Raw genomic sequence first — 17,001 nt, 5'->3', positions numbered from 1 at the left:
TTCCCCCCAAACATTCCGTTCACACCTTCCACCTGAGCTCTGGATTAAAGCAGGTTGAGTACTGCTTCAGGAAAGCTGTAACCACATAGTAATTAGTTTTTAGAGATAAAGGTATCTAATATTTCAGGTATCGTCTTAGTGCATAACCCCAGAAGTGACCTGTAAGTTGGCAGCAGCTAAATGAGTCAAGAGTTGTGGGGCTGGGAAGCGATGGAGTTGGCGGAGTTATTGCGGTGCAGATCACTACAGCAGAGCTAGGTTTCCTCCAGCAAAGTAATGCTGAGCATAGCGATCAGTCCCATTCAGACACTGCAGCCTCTGAGAAAGTGAGCATCTCTTCACCACTGCTGACCTCAAAGTGTGCTGGAGCCTGCAGATGTGGTAGCCTGTGGAATTTGTTCACTTAATTCTGCCTAGACTCTACATCCTCTATTCGGGAGGAGGTTGCCAAGCGGCATCTCATCACATCCGCTTTCCCTAGGACAAATAGTCTAGAACAGACTTCTGTTGTTCTGGACTCTTCAGCACCCGAGGGGGTTTGGGGCGGGAGGTGTGTGTGCCTTGGCGGCGTCCTACAGCGCCTCCAGGCTCCCGCAGGCCCCACCCCTTGCTGCTGAGAATTTAAAGCAGAATGTGCTTCTGGGGGCGTGCTTAAAAGCTGGAGACTGTCAAGAGGGGGTGAGCTGCCGGAAATGCACCCACGATCTCGCTTCGCGTCCTGAAATTCTGCTTCAAGGTCGGCTCTGGCTGGTTGGCTGTCCCGCCGCCGTTTGTCCCTCGCGAAGCCCCGTTGCTCGCCCAGGAGGCGTGACTTGGGGCTGGAAGCAGGCGGGCTGCGGCGCCGTGGGCCCGGGCTGCCGCTGTCATGGACGCCTGGGTCCGCTTCAGTGCTCAGAGCCAAGCCCGGGAGCGGCTGTGTAGGTGCGGCCGACGGAGGAGCGCGGGCGGGAGGGCAGAGCAGGTTCCCGCGAGGCGACGGGCGCGCTACGGGGTCCCTAAGGGTCAGCTGTGGCTACGGGGGCCCGCGCGGCCCGGGAGGCGCACTCCGCAGCCGGTTGTGAGATGATTCTTCCCTGCTCAAGGGAAACATGGGGAAACTGAGGCATGAATGGGCCAGCGGGGAGGCCGCCTAGGGTTACCGTGTCCACAAAGAGCAACAGTTTCCTCACTGCTGTGGTGGCATGAGGGGCGATCCTCTCGGTTCTGCGTCCTCTCACCAGTTGTCATCTAGGAGCCGCGCTATCTCGGCTCTCCTTCGGTTTCCATTCAGTTCAAGGACCTTAATCTCTTACTTTACCTATCCGGAGAAGTAATCTGCCCTTCAACTAGATCTTCCTCTGTTGTGTTTCATGTATAATTTCGCGTGTGGACGCTTGCGATGGACCCCGGGCTGCTTACTGGCCCCAATAGGCCTCATCATTTTCAAAACTCTTAATCTCTTAACTCCAAAGAGTGTTCTCCACCATCTTCTAGGCTTTATTTTCCTCTCATGTCTTTCCCTTCCCCTGGCCTTGAGGAAAAACGGAAAGATACTGGTATGAAAAGGAGGAAGTGTCTCTGGTGGGGGTTTTTGTTTACCAATTTACTTATTATTTGTCTGAGTGTTTTGTCCGCAAGAATGTATATGCACCACATGTGTATCTGGTGCCTACAGAGGACAGAAGAGGGTGGTGGATCCCCTGGAATTGAAGTTACAGACAGCTGTGAGCCACCATGTGGGTGCTGGGAGCAGATCCCGGGTCCCTTGCAAGAGCAAGTGCTCTTAACCGCCTCACCAGCCCATGGAGGACATTGTTTGCAGAACTATTAGGGAGGCCTGTCCCTTACTCTGCCTGTCCTCCCGTCCAGGGCCGCCCAGTATGCCTGTTCCCTTCTCGGCCATGCTTTGCAGAGACATGGGGCTAGTCCTGAGTTACAGAAACAGATTCGACAGCTGGAGGGTCATCTGAGCCTCGGACGAAAGTGTAAGTAAAGCAAGCCTTTCTCTTTATCATCCTCGGGCTGGTAGCACGTTGCCTCTTCTTCCTGTATGCTCCCTTCTTGCCAGTTCGCCATCATTAGGCTTTCCCCTGCATACCTCCAGTTGAGGTAAGAGAACAGGCAAGTAAAATCTAAACTGGCACAATAATAAATTACGATTTAAAGTTAAGAAAAAGAGCAATTTTTTTTGTTTTTGTTTTGTTTTCCGAGACAGGGTTTCTCTGTGTAGCCCTGGCTGTCCTGGAACCCACTCTGTAGACCAGGCTGGCCTCGAACTCAGAAATACACCTGCCTCTGCCTCCCAAGTGCTGGGATTAAAGGTGTGTGACACCACCGCCTGGCTGAGCAAATTATCTTTTACTCTTTCTTCCTGTATGTTATTATTGCTTGCTCTACTTTCACTTTTTTATTTTCTTTTCCATCCCCACCCCGGACTCTTTACTTCAAACCCTTGCTTTCCCTTATCTCCACAAGTGCTACGCCTGGGGAACTCAGCAGACGCCCTAGAGTCAGCCAAAAGAGCTGTGCACCTATCAGATGTTGTTCTGAGATTCTGCATCACTGTTAGTCACCTCAACCGAGCCTTGTACTTTGCCTGTGACAATGTTCTCTGGGCTGGAAAGTCTGGACTAGCTCCCCGTGTGGACCAGGAAAAATGGGCACAGCGTTCATTCAGGTTGGTTTTCTTTTTATCCTGCAAGACTATTTGTAGCCTTCATTCTGCATAGCTTGCGTAGCTTGTAATATTAAACATTTTGCTTTACATATATGGGTATTTTGCCTGCATGTCTGTGCCTGGTACTGTCAGAGGCCAAAAAAGGGCATCTGAATTGTAGTTATGGGTAGTTGTGAGCTGCCATGTGGGTTCTGGGAATCAAAACCCAGGTCCCAGGGAAGAGCAGCCAGTGCTTTTAACCACCAAATCATCATTCTAGACCCATATATTTACATTAACAAAAGTTGTTATTGTAGGCGCCAGAAGGCACATCTGTAGGTCAGACAACAGCTTTTAGTTGCTGGTTTTCTCCTCTACTGTGAGTTCTAGGTACCAAACTCAGGTCGAGAATAAAACTCAAGCCATTAGATTTATGTGGCAAGTGCTTCTACCTCCTGGTCCACCTCCACTTCCGTCTCTATGGCCCTAACTTGCTCTGTGTGATACAGAGGTGTCTCAGGACATTTTGAGTGTACAATGGCTTTTCACACTCATTGTTCTCACATCTGTTGATTCAAGCAACCATGGGCTGGAAATGTTGAGGGGACAAGTGCATCTGAATTAAACTTGAAAATTGTTTGTGTTGTTATTCCTTGAACAATACAATATTTCTTTACATTGCACATATATTGTATTAGATATAAAAACAGTCTGGAAGTGAATACAGAGGATTATGTGGAGTATATATAGACAGATGCAATACCATTCTTTTTTTTTTTTTTTTTTTTTTTTTTCGAGACAGGGTTTCTCTGTGTGTAGTCCTGGCTGTCCTGGAACTCACTCTGTAGACCAGGCTAGCCTCGAACTCTCGAACTCAGAGATCCGCCTGCTTCTGCCTCCCAAGTGCTGGGATTAAAGGCGTGCGCCACCACCGCCCGGCTGCAATACCATTCTACGTAAGGGACTTGAGCAGCTGTGGATTTGGGTAGAATTTGGATGAGTGAGCAGGGGGAAAGATCCTGCAATTAATCCTCCATAGGTGGACTGACTGCATATTATTTGTTTACCTCTTTTATTTTATGTATATGAATACACTGTAGCTTACTTCAGACACACCAGAAGAGGACATCAGATCTCGTTACAGACAGTTGTGAGCCACCGTGTGGTTGCTGGGAATTGAACTCAGGACCTCTGAAAGAGCAGCCCATGCTCTTAACCACTGAGCCATCTCTCCTCCAGCCATGTTTATCTGTTTTTGAGGCAAGGTCTTCTTTGTAACCCTGATTGACTCGCTGTATAGAACATGCTGGCCTTGAACTCACAGAGATCTACCTGTCTCTGCTTCCAGAGTGCTGGGATTAAAGGAGCGTGCCACTGTGCTGTGTCACTGTGCTGTGACAATTATATCTATCTTAATTGACCACTTGTTTTCCAGTCTTCATTTGCATCTTGGACTATAAAAAAGTAACAGTATCAGATAGATGTTATGTTTGCTACATAAATGACTGGATTGTAGATGATAGCTATTATTCCTTCAATTATATCTGAATCATAAACAGTCCACCCTTGTTGCCTTCCCTTATTCCACATCCCTTTAATTTTTTATTTATTATTATTATTTGTGTGTGTGTGTGTGTGTGCACGCGTGCGTGCATGCAGAGTTGAGGGATGTGGCATTACCACTCTGTATGGAGGACAGTTTGCAAGGGTTGGTTCTCTCCTTCCACCACATAGGTCTCAAGATTGAACTCAGGTCATCACATTGGTGACAGATGCCCTTACCCTGCTGAGTCATCTTGTGTGGTAGTTTTGTTGTTTGTTGTTTTGTTTTATTTTTAGATAGGTCTCACTACATAGCCCAGTCTTGCCTGAAACTTATGATTCTCTTGCTTTAGACCCCCCTCCCCCAGTTCTAGGACAGCATCACAAGTATGCGATACCATGTCTAGCTTCTTTTTCTTTTGAGATATGGGGTCTCATAGGACTGAGATAACACAGTTCTTCAAAAGCACGAAGACCTGAGTTTGATTTTCCATAACCCATGTTATAAAACAAAAACAAGGCATACTGACACATTCCTGTAATCCCAGCAATATTGAGTTAAACTGGAGGGTTCCTAAGGCTCTCTGGCCAGCCAGCCTAGAAAATTGAGCAAGTTCCAGGCCAAGTGAGAAAGCCTGTCTCAAAAGCAAGGTGGATAGCACCAGAGGAGAGACCCCCAGGTTGAACTCTGGGCTTCACATGCATGTGTACACACATGCAGACATACCCATACATGTGCGTTCCTCCACACATGAAAGAGAAGAGGGTCTTGGTGTGTTGCTCAGTCTGCTACAGAATTCCTGGTTCGAACAATCCTCCTGTCTTGTCCACTCTAGTAGCTGGGACTCCATGAGCATGTGCCACTCCCACTGTGCTTGGATTTTCTAAAAACACTATAGGACCGGAGATTAAACAAAAGCCAAACAAATGTGGTCCCTGATCTTTGAAACATAAAGTTTAAGATGACTCAGTGAGTAAAAACAAGCAAACCTGATGTCTTAGTTAGGGTTTTATTGCTGTGAAGAGACACCATGACCTAGGCAATTCTCATAAAGGCAAACATTTAATGGCGGCTGGCTTACAGTTTCAGGGGTTTGGTCCATTATCATCATGGCAAGAAGCATAGCAACCTGCAGTCAGACACAGTACTGGAAAAGCTGAGCGTTTTACATCTTGATCCAAAGGCAGCTGCAGGAGACCCCCTTTTCTGCACTTGGCAGAACTTGAACACTAGGAGCCCAGCACACCCACAAGGCAGCGCAGAACCATCTGTAACTCTCAGTTCTAAAGGAATCTGATGCCCTCTTGAGGCTTCTGCAGGCACTGCATGTGCATGGTGCACAGACATACATGCAGGCAAAACAACTATACACATAAAATAAAGAAATGTTAAATAAAAAAAACTAAAACAAATAATCACAACAAACAGCAAACAAACCAATGGGAAACCCTGTCTCCAGAAACAAGGTAGGCAGTACCAAGAACAGGGCTTGAGCTTGTCCTTTGGTCTCTCAGACACATGCATGTGCACCTGCCCACACTTTCAACTACACACAGGAATACACACTCACACACACATGCACACATGCACAGGTGGAGTCACATGTGCACACACACACACACACACACACACACACACACACGGTTTTAGTGATGATTAAAGAATGATACAAGGTAACCCTAAGAATGATACAAGGTAACCCTAAGGGGCTGATGATGAAGCTGAGGTATCTAGGGTTGGTATTATTAGATAAGAAGAGTGAGCCGGGCGGTGGTGGCGCACTCCTTTAATCCCAGCACTTGGGAGGCAGAGGCAGGTGGATTTCTGAGTTCGAGGCCAGCCTGGTCTACAGAGTGAGTTCCAGGACAGCCAGAGCTACACAGAGAAACCCTGTCTCAAAAAAAGAAAAAAAAGTGATCTATCTATCTATCTATCTATCTATCTATCTATCTTATATGTAATATATTAGTTTATTTATATTGGGTGTGTGGGTACATGTAAGTACATTAGTATGTCTGTGGAAGTCAGAGGACAACTTGGGGAAGTCAGTCTGAGCCTCCACATGGGTTCTAGGGATCAACTGTAGAACTTCCGTCTTGATGGCAACTGGCTCTACCCACTAAGCCATCTCTCCAGTCCCAATGAGGACATCTGTAGTAGTGGATTGTAACAGTCACTTTTGATGTTCAAATGTGGAATCCCTTCCCAGGTGAGAAATGTTGTTCAATAGACATTTGTGACTTTTCTAACTCATATCTCTTCCCAATGTATCTCAGGTACTATCTGTTTTCCCTCATCATGAACCTGAGCCGTGATGCTTATGAGATTCGCTTATTGATGGAACAAGAGACTTCAGCTTACAACAGGCGAATGAAGGTTTCTGGAGTAGGAGTCTCAGGAGGAGTAGAGACTGGGGGACCTGGAGGACCAGGGACTCCAGGAGGATGTCTGCCACAACTGGCTTTGAAGTTTCAGCTCCGAATCCTTCTACTGGCTCGTGTCCTTCGAGGTCACCCCCCTCTTCTGCTGGACGTGCTCAGAAATGCCTGTGACCTCTTCATCCCACTAGACAAACTAGGCCTTTGGCGTTGTGGCCCTGGGATTGTGGGGCTGTGTGGCCTCATATCCTCCGTTCTGTCTATTCTCACCCTAATCTGTCCCTGGCTACGACTCAAGCCCTGACAGACACTGTGGCACGAGATAAGGAGGGAACCAAGATGGGTGAGAGGGAAGCTTAAAGTGTCCCCCATGTGCCAGCCTCACTGTAATTCAATTCCTTGACTGAAGTTAAAATCCAGATACTTAGGGATGAGGGGAAGAACCTGCCAAAGACAGGTCAGGAAGGCGATGCTAGTGGGAAGACTCCAGCATGCCTTGCGGTTGGTCTTCAGTTCCAGTGCCAGAATCTCTTAGCTCTCCTCCCTTTATCTGTCTTGAGTCTAGTTAAGAATTTGTTACCATGAGACAGAATTCTCTTTCTTAGTCTCCTATCCAGATACTTAAAAGGGGGAGGGATTACTTTTTGGTAGGGGGAGCATAAGTTATGGATGGTAAAGTGCTAATTGTATTCTTTTATGTAGCATATTTTTCTCTCTCCCACCCTCCACCCTTTTCCAGGCTTTGTTTCGTGCCCAGCACACTCTTCCCTCACACCTCTGCAGGCTGTTGAGGCTTCTTCCCTGAGTCTGCCTCAACAGACTGCCTCCTGATTTAGCCCAGACGCTCCTCTGGCCTCCACACTTTTCAGTTTCTAAGTACACTTTGATATTAGAGTTTCCTTCCCCACTTGGCTCTGGCCCTTTCTTTAACTCTCCAGACTGATGCTGTGTCTGGCCTCTTGCTGTAAATACTGTACAATGATTCTATGTAAATAACTGGTCCTTGCCCACAGAGCAAGCAAGCCTTCCAGGCCAAAAAATTAAAGATCAGTTTACTCACTGACTTTTTCATTCAATTCAAGATGGAGGGAGGGTGGTCACCGTGTTACCTAGAGTGGCCTGAAACTCGGAGCTCTCCTGCCTTAGGCTTATGAGTGGCCAGGCAAGCGGGTGAGTGTCACTCTCTCCAGCTGCTCATCTGGTCTCTCAGGCTCTGGTCCTAGCCGGGCAGTGGTGGCACACGCCTTTAATCCCAGCACTTGGGAAGCAGAGGCAGGCGGATTTCTGAGTTCGAGGCCAGCCTGGTCTACAGAGTGAGTTCCAGGACAGCCAGAGCTACACAGAGAAACCCTGTCTTGAAAAAAAAACAAAAAACAAAACAAAACAAAAAACAACAACAACAAAAAAGACTCGGCTCCTGTGACTGTGACTGTGGATGGCTTTCCTCGGCATTAGCAGCTAACATGGTTACCCACAGGTTTTCACTGAAAACTTAAGTGTTGGGGGAAGGTGTAGACACACCATAAACTATCCACTAAGATGTTCACAGCCTCAAGTTAGGAGTGAGAGGTTCTAAACCGAAGTAATTGTCTTGACACCACAAAGCACACCTGTTTACAGGCAAAGACATGACCAGAACTCAGTGGACTGGCAAGGTCGCACAGTAGGGCTGCCCTTCACACAGTAGGCAGGAAAATGCTGCTGTCAGCTACTATTTTGCATATCCCATGTTAAGATTAATAAGGCAAAAAAAATATTGTCTCTAAATCCTACTTTCTGTTCTAAACTGGAGGAAATCATTGGAACAAATAAACCACGTGTAAAAGTAGCCTCAGAAAGGGTCAACATTTGTGTTCTCTTTGAATACTAGCTGAGGCCTCCAGGGGGCAGCACCAAGGTAGAGAACTGGACTAAGGCTGCTCTGTGCTCCTGTCTGGGGCTCCCCACAGCTCCCTTCACCACCACTCCCATTCCGTCCAACTTTATTTTTAGCTGCCAGTGGGAGGGGGCAGGATAGGAGGGAAAGTAACGAAAACAGCCAAGGAGAGGGACAGAGGGACTCAAAGGAAAGGGACAGAGCGACTCAGAGCTTCTCTGACAGGACCGGACAAGCAGCCATGGAGCCCCTCTCCATCCCTCACCTGTTCTTGCCCCTGGCGTTGCTGACAGGTGAGGGAAGTGAACTTGGTTTCTGGTGGGAATGGGAGATATGTGGATTGTTTAGAATTGGAACCATTATGGCTAAAATTCTTTGGGAGCTGGGGTCAGAGGTTAATACTGATGCTATATTTCATGTGTGCACTCACATTCTTAGACACCCAAATGGCAGGGGCTAAAACTTCCTCTGGCTTGTACCTAATTATCTAAACCTTTGTACCTAATTATCTAAAACCTTTGTCCTAAACTCCATAGACATGAGGATACAGAAAAGAAACATGGCCCTCATCTTCCATTCGGCTGGTCCAATGCCCGCTTCTTCCTGCCATTGGTACTCCTTGGTGCCTGAGGCATAATTGCCTTACTATGTGGTCAGAACTCTGGGTTCGCCTAATGACTGAGCTACAGTTCCTGGTCTCTTAGCCCTGCCAATTTCCTGGATGAAAAAAGGCTCACATATAAAATACCTTTCTGAAAGTGAGCGCAGTGTGAGTTGGAGTTAGATATTGGGGGATGGAGGGTTGCTTGGATGCAAAGAGCAAGACAGTAGGGAAGAGAATCATGGGAGGGACAAGAGGCTTGGAATTTTTCCCTACTAGTGCCCTATAATCTTTGTTTCCTAAAATAACAGCTCTGATTTTATGGGAATTGGGGTCAGGAGAAAGAAATCAGCAGGACACAGCTGGGGACCCCTAGAGTGGGCTGAAGTTTGAGGAACTATGAGAGAAGGCAAGGGTGGTTTGTAAGGTGGATGAGATGTGGAACAGATTGTGGGGGGAATCTTGAGGGCGGTAAGACCCTTGACAGGGATAGATGGCAAACCGTGTGTGGGTAGGCCAGTGGTTCCACCCACTTAATTAGCACTGAGGTTGGCAGGGCTGGAAGGAGCCAGCGCCCTCGACCTTGGAGAAAATGCAAGTGTGAGAGTGTTGAGAAGAAACAAGAGGAGACACCCAGGCGGGGAGCTCCTTGCCCTCTCCTTCTCCCCATGGCCCTTGGTTGGGAAGAATTTGGAAAGGGTGGTGATTCTGCATCTTCAGAAAAGCCCTCTCCCACTTTTGACTCTTACGGCTTAGAGAGGAGAATGTGTAGGAGGAGGGATGTGGAAAGAGTAATTTGACCTTTCCAGATGTGTCTGTGAATGAGATTTCAGGAACGAGAATGGAAATACAGCTGTGCTTCATTGTGGCAGAGGGCCTTAGGACACCCCCCCCCATCCCTCCATTCCCCCGGCAGGAAGAGAATCATCCAATCATCCCACCTGGGGCTCTGACTACATGACATTGACACAGACCAGGAGAGCTTATAAGTAATCAGGCAGACACACTGAGATGGACACTCCCTCCTGTCTTGTCTCTTATCCCTCTCCAGTCCTTCATTAACTGATTGGTGGATGCTAACTATAATCCTCACCCCTCAGGTCTCTGCTCCCCCTTTAATCTGGATGAGCGTCACCCACGCCTCTTCACAGGGCCACCAGAGGCCGAATTTGGATACAGTGTCTTACAGCATGTTGGGGGTGGACAGCGATGGTGAGAGGGAAAACAGGGGCATGGGATTGAGACTGTGCACTCACTGATAAAGGGGAGGCAAGGTAGACCGGTCCAAGCTGGCCTTTGAAAGTGCCTCGGGCTCCATGCCATCCCATGCACTCTCCCTCTCCCCTATACTAAGGACCATGCTCACCAGATCTGTATATCCATATTCTCCTTCCAGGATGCTGGTGGGCGCCCCCTGGGATGGGCCTTCAGGTGACCGGAGGGGGGATGTTTATCGTTGCTCTATAGGGGGATTCCACAGTGCTCCATGTACCAAAGGCCACCTGGGTAAGAAGAAGCCTGACTTTTCCCTACTAATCCCTGATTTTGACATCTAGTAACTCTGATTCCTTGGACATCGGCTTCTTTGCCCCCATAACTTAGACCTTGTCTTCAATGGATTCCTTTTCATTTTCTTCCCAAATGGCCCTAAACTAAAGCACGAACTATGACCCCATGACTTCTTTCTCTTCTACCCTTCCTCCTACCAGGTGACTATCAACTGGGAAATTCCTCTCAGCCTGCTGTCAACATGCACCTGGGGATGTCTCTACTAGAGACAGATGCTGATGGGGGATTCATGGTGAGCTAAAAGAAGGGCCTCTTCAGAAAGTTCACAGCAGAGAAGAGAACATTCTGGTATCTGGGCAGTGGTGGCATGTTCCTTTAATGCCACAGCTCTGTAGCCAGAGGCAGGCCTGATCTACAGAGTGAGTTCCAGGACAGGCAAGGCTATGCAGCCAAACCCTGATTCGAAAAAACCAAAACCAAAACTAACCAAACAACAACAAAAAGAGCATTGTGGTAAGGGAAAATCGTCTGTATAGAAAAGACAAGGAATTCGAAACTCTAGAGAGCAAGACAGGGTACCCTATGGAGTGGTCTCCATCTCTTTTTTAACTAGGGGTTTGTCCTGAGAGGCTCCTCTCAAGCCTGGGAATAACTATTTCCCCTGTCCACTCAGGCCTGTGCCCCTCTCTGGTCTCGTGCCTGTGGCAGCTCTGTCTTCAGTTCTGGAATATGTGCCCGTGTGGACGCTTCATTCCGGCCCCAGGGAAGCCTGGCACCCACCGCCCAACGTGAGCCAGTGGGAGGGCTCACAAGCTCAGTTCCCAGATGGGGATGCTGGGTGGGAAAAACAGGACAAAAAACTTGGTCTGCACGGCTATCCTCACCATTCCCATGTGTGCATGGAGAAGAGACTCCTGTTTACTAACAGACTAGACCTCAGACTCCTTAGGAGAGCCTCAAGACACCAGGATCTGGTTTTACCACCTTAAAAACTGGTGTATCCTGTGTACTGCCTGTCCCTCATCCATCACCTTTCCATTATTGCTGTTCTGTGTGCCATTTATTTTTGGACCTCGATTTCCCTTTGTTTGCGATGTTGTCTACCCCAGTGCATTTTCTCAGAGTCTTTGATATCTTATTTTTGTGGGTCTTATGAATGCTGAGCAAGCTCTCTGTTGTTGGGTTCTCACCTCATGCCTTTCATATACTTTCTTATCTGCTGCCTTTTGGGAGATAGTCTGATGTAGCCCAGGCTGCCCTTGAACTTGGAATTTGCTTGCCTCAGCTTCTCAAGTACTGGGCTAATAGACATGTACTGTCATGCTTGGCCTTTGCTGGACACCCCCCTCCACGGCACATTGGTAGGGAGGGCATGAGTAGAGGCCTTGGTTCAAATATTGCCCCTCCCCCACAAACACAGACAAAAGTGAAGCTCTCTCGGTCTTCTGTAGCACAGGGTAGTGGTAGGTCTCTTGCTAGTGCATATTTCATTCTTTACATTTGACCGTCTCTTCTTTCATTCATTTCTACCCTGAGGACCTGGCATAGTGCTTTCCTTGTAAGTAAGAGAGAAATCTCTAGTAAATGCTTATATTGTAGCGTTCTCCTGCAACATTTTCCCTTGTTGACTCCACCCTGAATCCTTCCATGTCTTTGTTTCTCGTCACTATGTGCCCCCTTCTAGGCTGTCCTACATACATGGATGTCGTCATTGTTTTGGATGGCTCCAATAGTATCTATCCCTGGTCAGAAGTTCAGACTTTCCTTCGGAGACTGGTAGGAAGACTGTTTATCGATCCAGAGCAGATACAGGTAAGAGAAAGATATGTGGATGGGATTGGAGGGAAAGAGGTAAACACTTATGGTCCCTTTGGTCTAAGTGGCCATGTCCAACCTCTTAACATCACCCCGGGACATTGTCTTCTACGGAACTCATGCTCGAGAACTGTGTAATTAAGTTACTGAAAAGTAACAAAAATATCATAATGTTTGAAGTAAGTTTATGATTGTGTGGGGGCCACACTCGTGGCTTTCCTTTGCTGTGTGTAGTTGCTTGGAGCCCACAGGTTGAAAGTTGGACAGACCTGTTAGACATTCACTTCCCCTTCATCCTTTGTGCTCCATCTTCTCCATCCTCTACACACATCCCATGTGGGTACATGGTCTATCATTCTCAGGTAGGACTGGTACAGTACGGGGAGACCCCTGTGCACGAGTGGTCCCTAGGAGACTTCCGAACAAAGGAGGAAGTTGTGAGGGCAGCCAGGAACCTCAGTCGGAGGGAGGGGCGAGAAACGAGAACCGCCCAAGCAATAATGATGGCATGGTGAGGCATGGTGAGGGGTCCTGTGTGGGAGGAGGAAGGATCAGCAGGGGATGGAGAGGGTCTGGGGTGCAGTGCGTGCATCACGAGATGCTCTGGATGCTTATCTTTATCTGCATGTCAGAAGTTCATGGAGGAAGCCTAGGTTGCTGTCACTGTACTCTCTCTTACTGTATTTGCACTTTGCAGGGTCTGTGGGTGTATCTCTTCTTGTCTGTTTGGTTTCTGCATATAAGATTCCATCTCTTATCTTCTACTCCGGGGTCAATTCTGATTCCTAGCTTCTCAACCACTCATGCCCTAGCCTTCTTGTCAAACATGACCCTAAACCTCTGGGGAGACTACATGACCTGACTAGTCTCTGTTCTCCATTTCCTTGATCTTGTCAACCCAAGTGCAATATTTGCTGAATAAATCTATGAATGAATAAAGCTTGTACATATTTACACTGGTGACAGATTATTCTAGATGTTTCCTGCCATCCAAACAGTCAAGTTGTGACTCTGTGCCAATTTGCATGCTAGACACTGTTGAGGAATGGTGTAAAGGACATCTGACCTCAGCGAACTGTGTTAAATATACTATGTGCACGCACATATGTGTGTGCCTGTGTGTGTGTGTATGTGCATGTGTGTGCATGCACGTGCTCACATGTACACACATACACACGACCATATATCATTCTTTTATCTCTCTTCTTAGCACAGAAGGGTTCAGTCAGTCCCGGGGGGGCAGACCAGAGGCTGCTAGGCTGTTGGTAGTTGTCACTGATGGAGAGTCCCATGATGGAGAAGAGCTTCCAGCAGCACTAAAGGCCTGTGAGGCTGGAAGAGTGACACGTTACGGGATTGCGGTGAGACTTGATCAAGTCCAGTTGTTTTGTTTTGTGTTGTATCGTGTATGTGTTTGTATGATGTGTGTGGGGGTGTGTGAGGGGTGTGTGTGGGTGCACACACACTCGTGTGAGCACATGCATATGTGCACATATCATGGTGTGTATATGTGGGTCAGAGAACAACCTCAGATGTTGGGCCTCACCTTCCATCTTGTTCAAGACTAGCTATCTTGTTCACTGCTGCATACAATAAGCCGGACTAGCTGACCCACACATCTTGGGCGGGTCTTCTGTCTCAGCCTCCTGTCTCTTGGTTTGAGACATGCTGGAATTCCAGATAAGCCTGTGTTACTGTGGCTAGCATTTTGTGTGAGTCTGGGGGATCTAAACTCAGGTTGTCAGGCTTGCATAGCAAGCACTTTAACCACTGAGTCATCTTCCCAGACCAAGAATTGACTCTGGATTTAGAAAGACTGAGGACGAAAGCCTTTCAGGATGTGAAAGTAGAGACAATAGTATTAACCACTGCCTGGACTTCAGTCGTTCTCCCCCTCCCTTGGCTTTATTTAGTTGTCTATGTTCTGTATCAGCTCACTTCACACAACTAATGGACCACATCTTGAACTCAGGTCCTTGGTCACTATCTTCGGCGACAGAGAGACCCCAGCTCTTTTCTTCGAGAGATCAGAGCTATCGCTAGTGACCCAGATGAGCGATTCTTCTTCAATGTCACGGATGAGGCTGCGCTGACGGACATTGTGGATGCACTGGGAGACCGGATTTTTGGTCTTGAAGGTAATGAGTATCCTGGCGAAATGGAAGACTGGGTTGGGGGCCTTCTAGAGTGAGTTCAGTAGAGCGAGCTCCCCTGATAGCGCCTTGCGATTTTCTCATGTCCAAGGGTCCCGTGGAGAAAATGAAAGCTCTTTTGGGCTAGAAATGTCTGAGATTGGCTTCTCCATCCACCGGCTACAGGTTGGACAGACCCTGACCCTCTGCAACGTCCCCTAGCCCCTCCATCTCTTCATAATCCTTCTCTTCTCCTAACTTAGATAACTTCAACCCCAAGGCCCTTCCAGATTTCTCCTTTAACTAGCCCACATCCTGACCTTCTATGCCTTTTCGACCTGTAAGTGAGCATCTCACCAGGAAAAAGTTCTTTTTCCTCCAACTTCCTGCTGTCTTCTCAGTGCCCTCATTTGGTTCTACCCTTCAGGATGGGATTCTCTTTGGGATGGTGGGGGCCTATGACTGGGGGGGCTCTGTGCTATGGCTTGAAGAAGGTCGCCGCCTTTTCCCGCCACCAACTGCCCTGGAAGATGAGTTTCCCCCTGCATTGCAGAACCACGCGGCCTACCTGGGTGAGTCACAGAGAAGCGCAGGGAATTGGGAGAGTCAGGGAGACCCACTAAGGGGGTATGAGGCACTCCCTCTTAACTCCCACAGTTTGTCACTCAGCTCCCATAAATCTCTTAAGACCTCGCCTTATGCCTTCAGCAAACCCTCCTCTCTGACCTCATCTTGTTCCTTTTCCATCACTGCCTCCTCACTTTAGGTTACTCTGTTTCTTCCATGCTTCTGCCTGGTGGACGCCGTCTCTTTCTCTCGGGGGCACCGAGGTTTAGACATCGAGGAAAAGTTATCGCTTTCCAGCTAAAGAAAGATGGGGTTGTGAGGGTCGCCCAGAGCCTCCAGGGGGATCAGGTACGACATCAAGAGAGGGTGGGACCCTTGGACACCCCCCAGTCCCCCCACCCGGACTTCAAGAAGTCGAGAAAGGAAAGGGCAAGGCTGGAGAGCCCTTGCTGAATTCTGGGTAGGCAGTCTGTCAGGGATGTAAGGACGAGCTAGCTTGGTAAGTGCTTCCTGTTGAGTCCAGCTGTTCACAATCACCTTCCTTCCCTTCGCTCTTGGATCCTCACCATCCGTCATCCCCAGATTGGCTCCTACTTTGGCAGCGAGCTCTGCCCATTGGATACAGACAGGGACGGAATAACTAATATCTTACTTGTGGCGGCTCCCATGTTCCTGGGTCCCCAGAACAAGGAGACTGGACGTGTTTATGTATATGTGGTGGGCCAGGTAAGAATCAGTGGGACCCCATAAGATGTGTGTGGGTGATGGTGAGAAGAAGGGAAAAGGAACACACACATATTTGAGAGTGCGCCGAGGGGCAAAGGTCACCAGATAAGCAATGCCTTTTATCTCTTCTTCATTACAAGCAAAATTTGCTGATGCTCCAAGGAACCCTTCAGCCAGACCGCTCCCAGGATTCTCGGTTTGGCTTTGCCATGGCTGCTCTTCCTGATCTGAACCATGATGGTTTCACTGATGTAGCAGTAGGAGCACCCCTGGAAGATGGACACCAGGGAGCACTGTACCTGTATCACGGAACCCAGACTGGAATCAGGCCACATCCTACCCAGGTCAGCAGTGCTGGGATAAGAAACAGTATGGTGTGGCACAGGCCTTTCACTCCCAGAAGATGGATCTCTGTGAGTTCAAGGCCAACCTGGTCTACATAGTGAGTTCCAGGCTAGCCCAGACTACACAGTGAGATGCGGTCTCAAAAACAACATATAAAGGAACAACTGAAAATGGAACATTGTGGTGGGGGGAGGGGGAAGGGAGGGGAGGAGAGCAGGGGAGAGGAAGGGTATTATGTTCTTAGACTGTTTATTATCCACTGGGCTTAAGACTCATACCAAACAAGTACCTGGATTCATTGATTGAAAAATGAGAGAGTGAATGAGGGATTCCTGAGACAGGCAAAACTTTCTTATTCTCTTGACGGATGGGAAAGTTAGAAAGAATCTGACAGGAGGAAAGGAAAGCTGTTGTAAGTCCGTCCTCAGTCTCCTTTCTCTTCTCCTCAGAGGATTGCTGCTGTCTCCATGCCTCAGGCCCTCAGATACTTTGGCCGAAGTGTAGATGGCCGGTTAGATCTGGATGGAGATGAGCTCGTGGATGTGGCTGTGGGTGCCCATGGGGCAGCCATTCTGTTCAGGTGAGGAGTCCAGCTTAGGAAGCAGTGGGCAGCATGGCACAGCTTGTAAGAACGAAGGTCACAGATTTAGGTTTCTTGGTCAGCTAATCTGATGCCTAAATCCTAGTTCTTAGAGTGAAAGTAATTGCCACTACCTTACTGGCTTATTGTAAATATCAAACGAGATAGTCCACATAAAGTTTTTGATAGTGCTTACTTATTTTTATTTTATGTGTATAGGCATTTTGCCTGTATGTATATCTATGCGCTCTCTCTCTCTCTCTCTCTCTCTCTCTCTCTCTCTCTCTCTCTCTC

The 17,001-nt window shown here is 48.1% G+C and overlaps 2 protein-coding genes across 4 annotated transcripts in view; both read left to right on the top strand.

Annotated features, from left to right (window-relative positions):
* The first annotated feature begins 826 nt into the window (after nucleotides 1-826).
* On the top strand, nucleotides 827-7,616 carry Pex11b (peroxisomal biogenesis factor 11 beta). Its single transcript, XM_028789753.1, has 4 exons — nucleotides 827-921; nucleotides 1,849-1,964; nucleotides 2,455-2,656; nucleotides 6,455-7,616. Exons 1-4 carry the CDS (start codon nucleotides 866-868, stop codon nucleotides 6,858-6,860), a joined length of 780 nt encoding a protein of 259 aa, XP_028645586.1. The 5' UTR covers nucleotides 827-865; the 3' UTR covers nucleotides 6,861-7,616.
* A 1,057-nt stretch (nucleotides 7,617-8,673) lies between these two features.
* Itga10 (integrin subunit alpha 10) overlaps nucleotides 8,674-17,001 on the top strand; it is a 17,456-nt gene continuing 9,128 nt past the window's right edge. Inside the window, exons 1-15 of one of the 3 annotated variants that reach the window (XM_028789809.1) lie at nucleotides 8,674-8,725; nucleotides 10,134-10,245; nucleotides 10,430-10,539; nucleotides 10,743-10,834; nucleotides 11,216-11,330; nucleotides 12,227-12,354; nucleotides 12,720-12,868; nucleotides 13,568-13,718; nucleotides 14,330-14,495; nucleotides 14,602-14,675; nucleotides 14,917-15,061; nucleotides 15,256-15,404; nucleotides 15,639-15,782; nucleotides 15,923-16,126; nucleotides 16,577-16,707. In XM_028789809.1, the coding sequence (XP_028645642.1) occupies nucleotides 8,674-8,725; nucleotides 10,134-10,245; nucleotides 10,430-10,539; nucleotides 10,743-10,834; nucleotides 11,216-11,330; nucleotides 12,227-12,354; nucleotides 12,720-12,868; nucleotides 13,568-13,718; nucleotides 14,330-14,495; nucleotides 14,602-14,675; nucleotides 14,917-15,061; nucleotides 15,256-15,404; nucleotides 15,639-15,782; nucleotides 15,923-16,126; nucleotides 16,577-16,707 (1,922 nt within the window). Of the gene's footprint in view, nucleotides 8,726-10,133; nucleotides 10,246-10,429; nucleotides 10,540-10,742; nucleotides 10,835-11,215; nucleotides 11,331-12,226; nucleotides 12,355-12,719; nucleotides 12,869-13,567; nucleotides 13,719-14,329; nucleotides 14,496-14,601; nucleotides 14,676-14,916; nucleotides 15,062-15,255; nucleotides 15,405-15,638; nucleotides 15,783-15,922; nucleotides 16,127-16,576; nucleotides 16,708-17,001 lie in introns of those variants that run through there. The other 2 variants (XM_028789811.1, XM_028789810.1) reach the window with 2 other exon arrangements.

The sequence above is a fragment of the Grammomys surdaster genome, unplaced genomic scaffold (assembly GCF_004785775.1).
Source record: "Grammomys surdaster isolate TR1022 unplaced genomic scaffold, NIH_TR_1.0 125849, whole genome shotgun sequence".
Lineage (NCBI taxonomy): Eukaryota > Metazoa > Chordata > Mammalia > Rodentia > Muridae > Grammomys > Grammomys surdaster.
The sequence above is the reverse complement of the archived record's forward strand: the minus strand, read 5'-3'. Positions and strand labels throughout refer to the sequence as shown.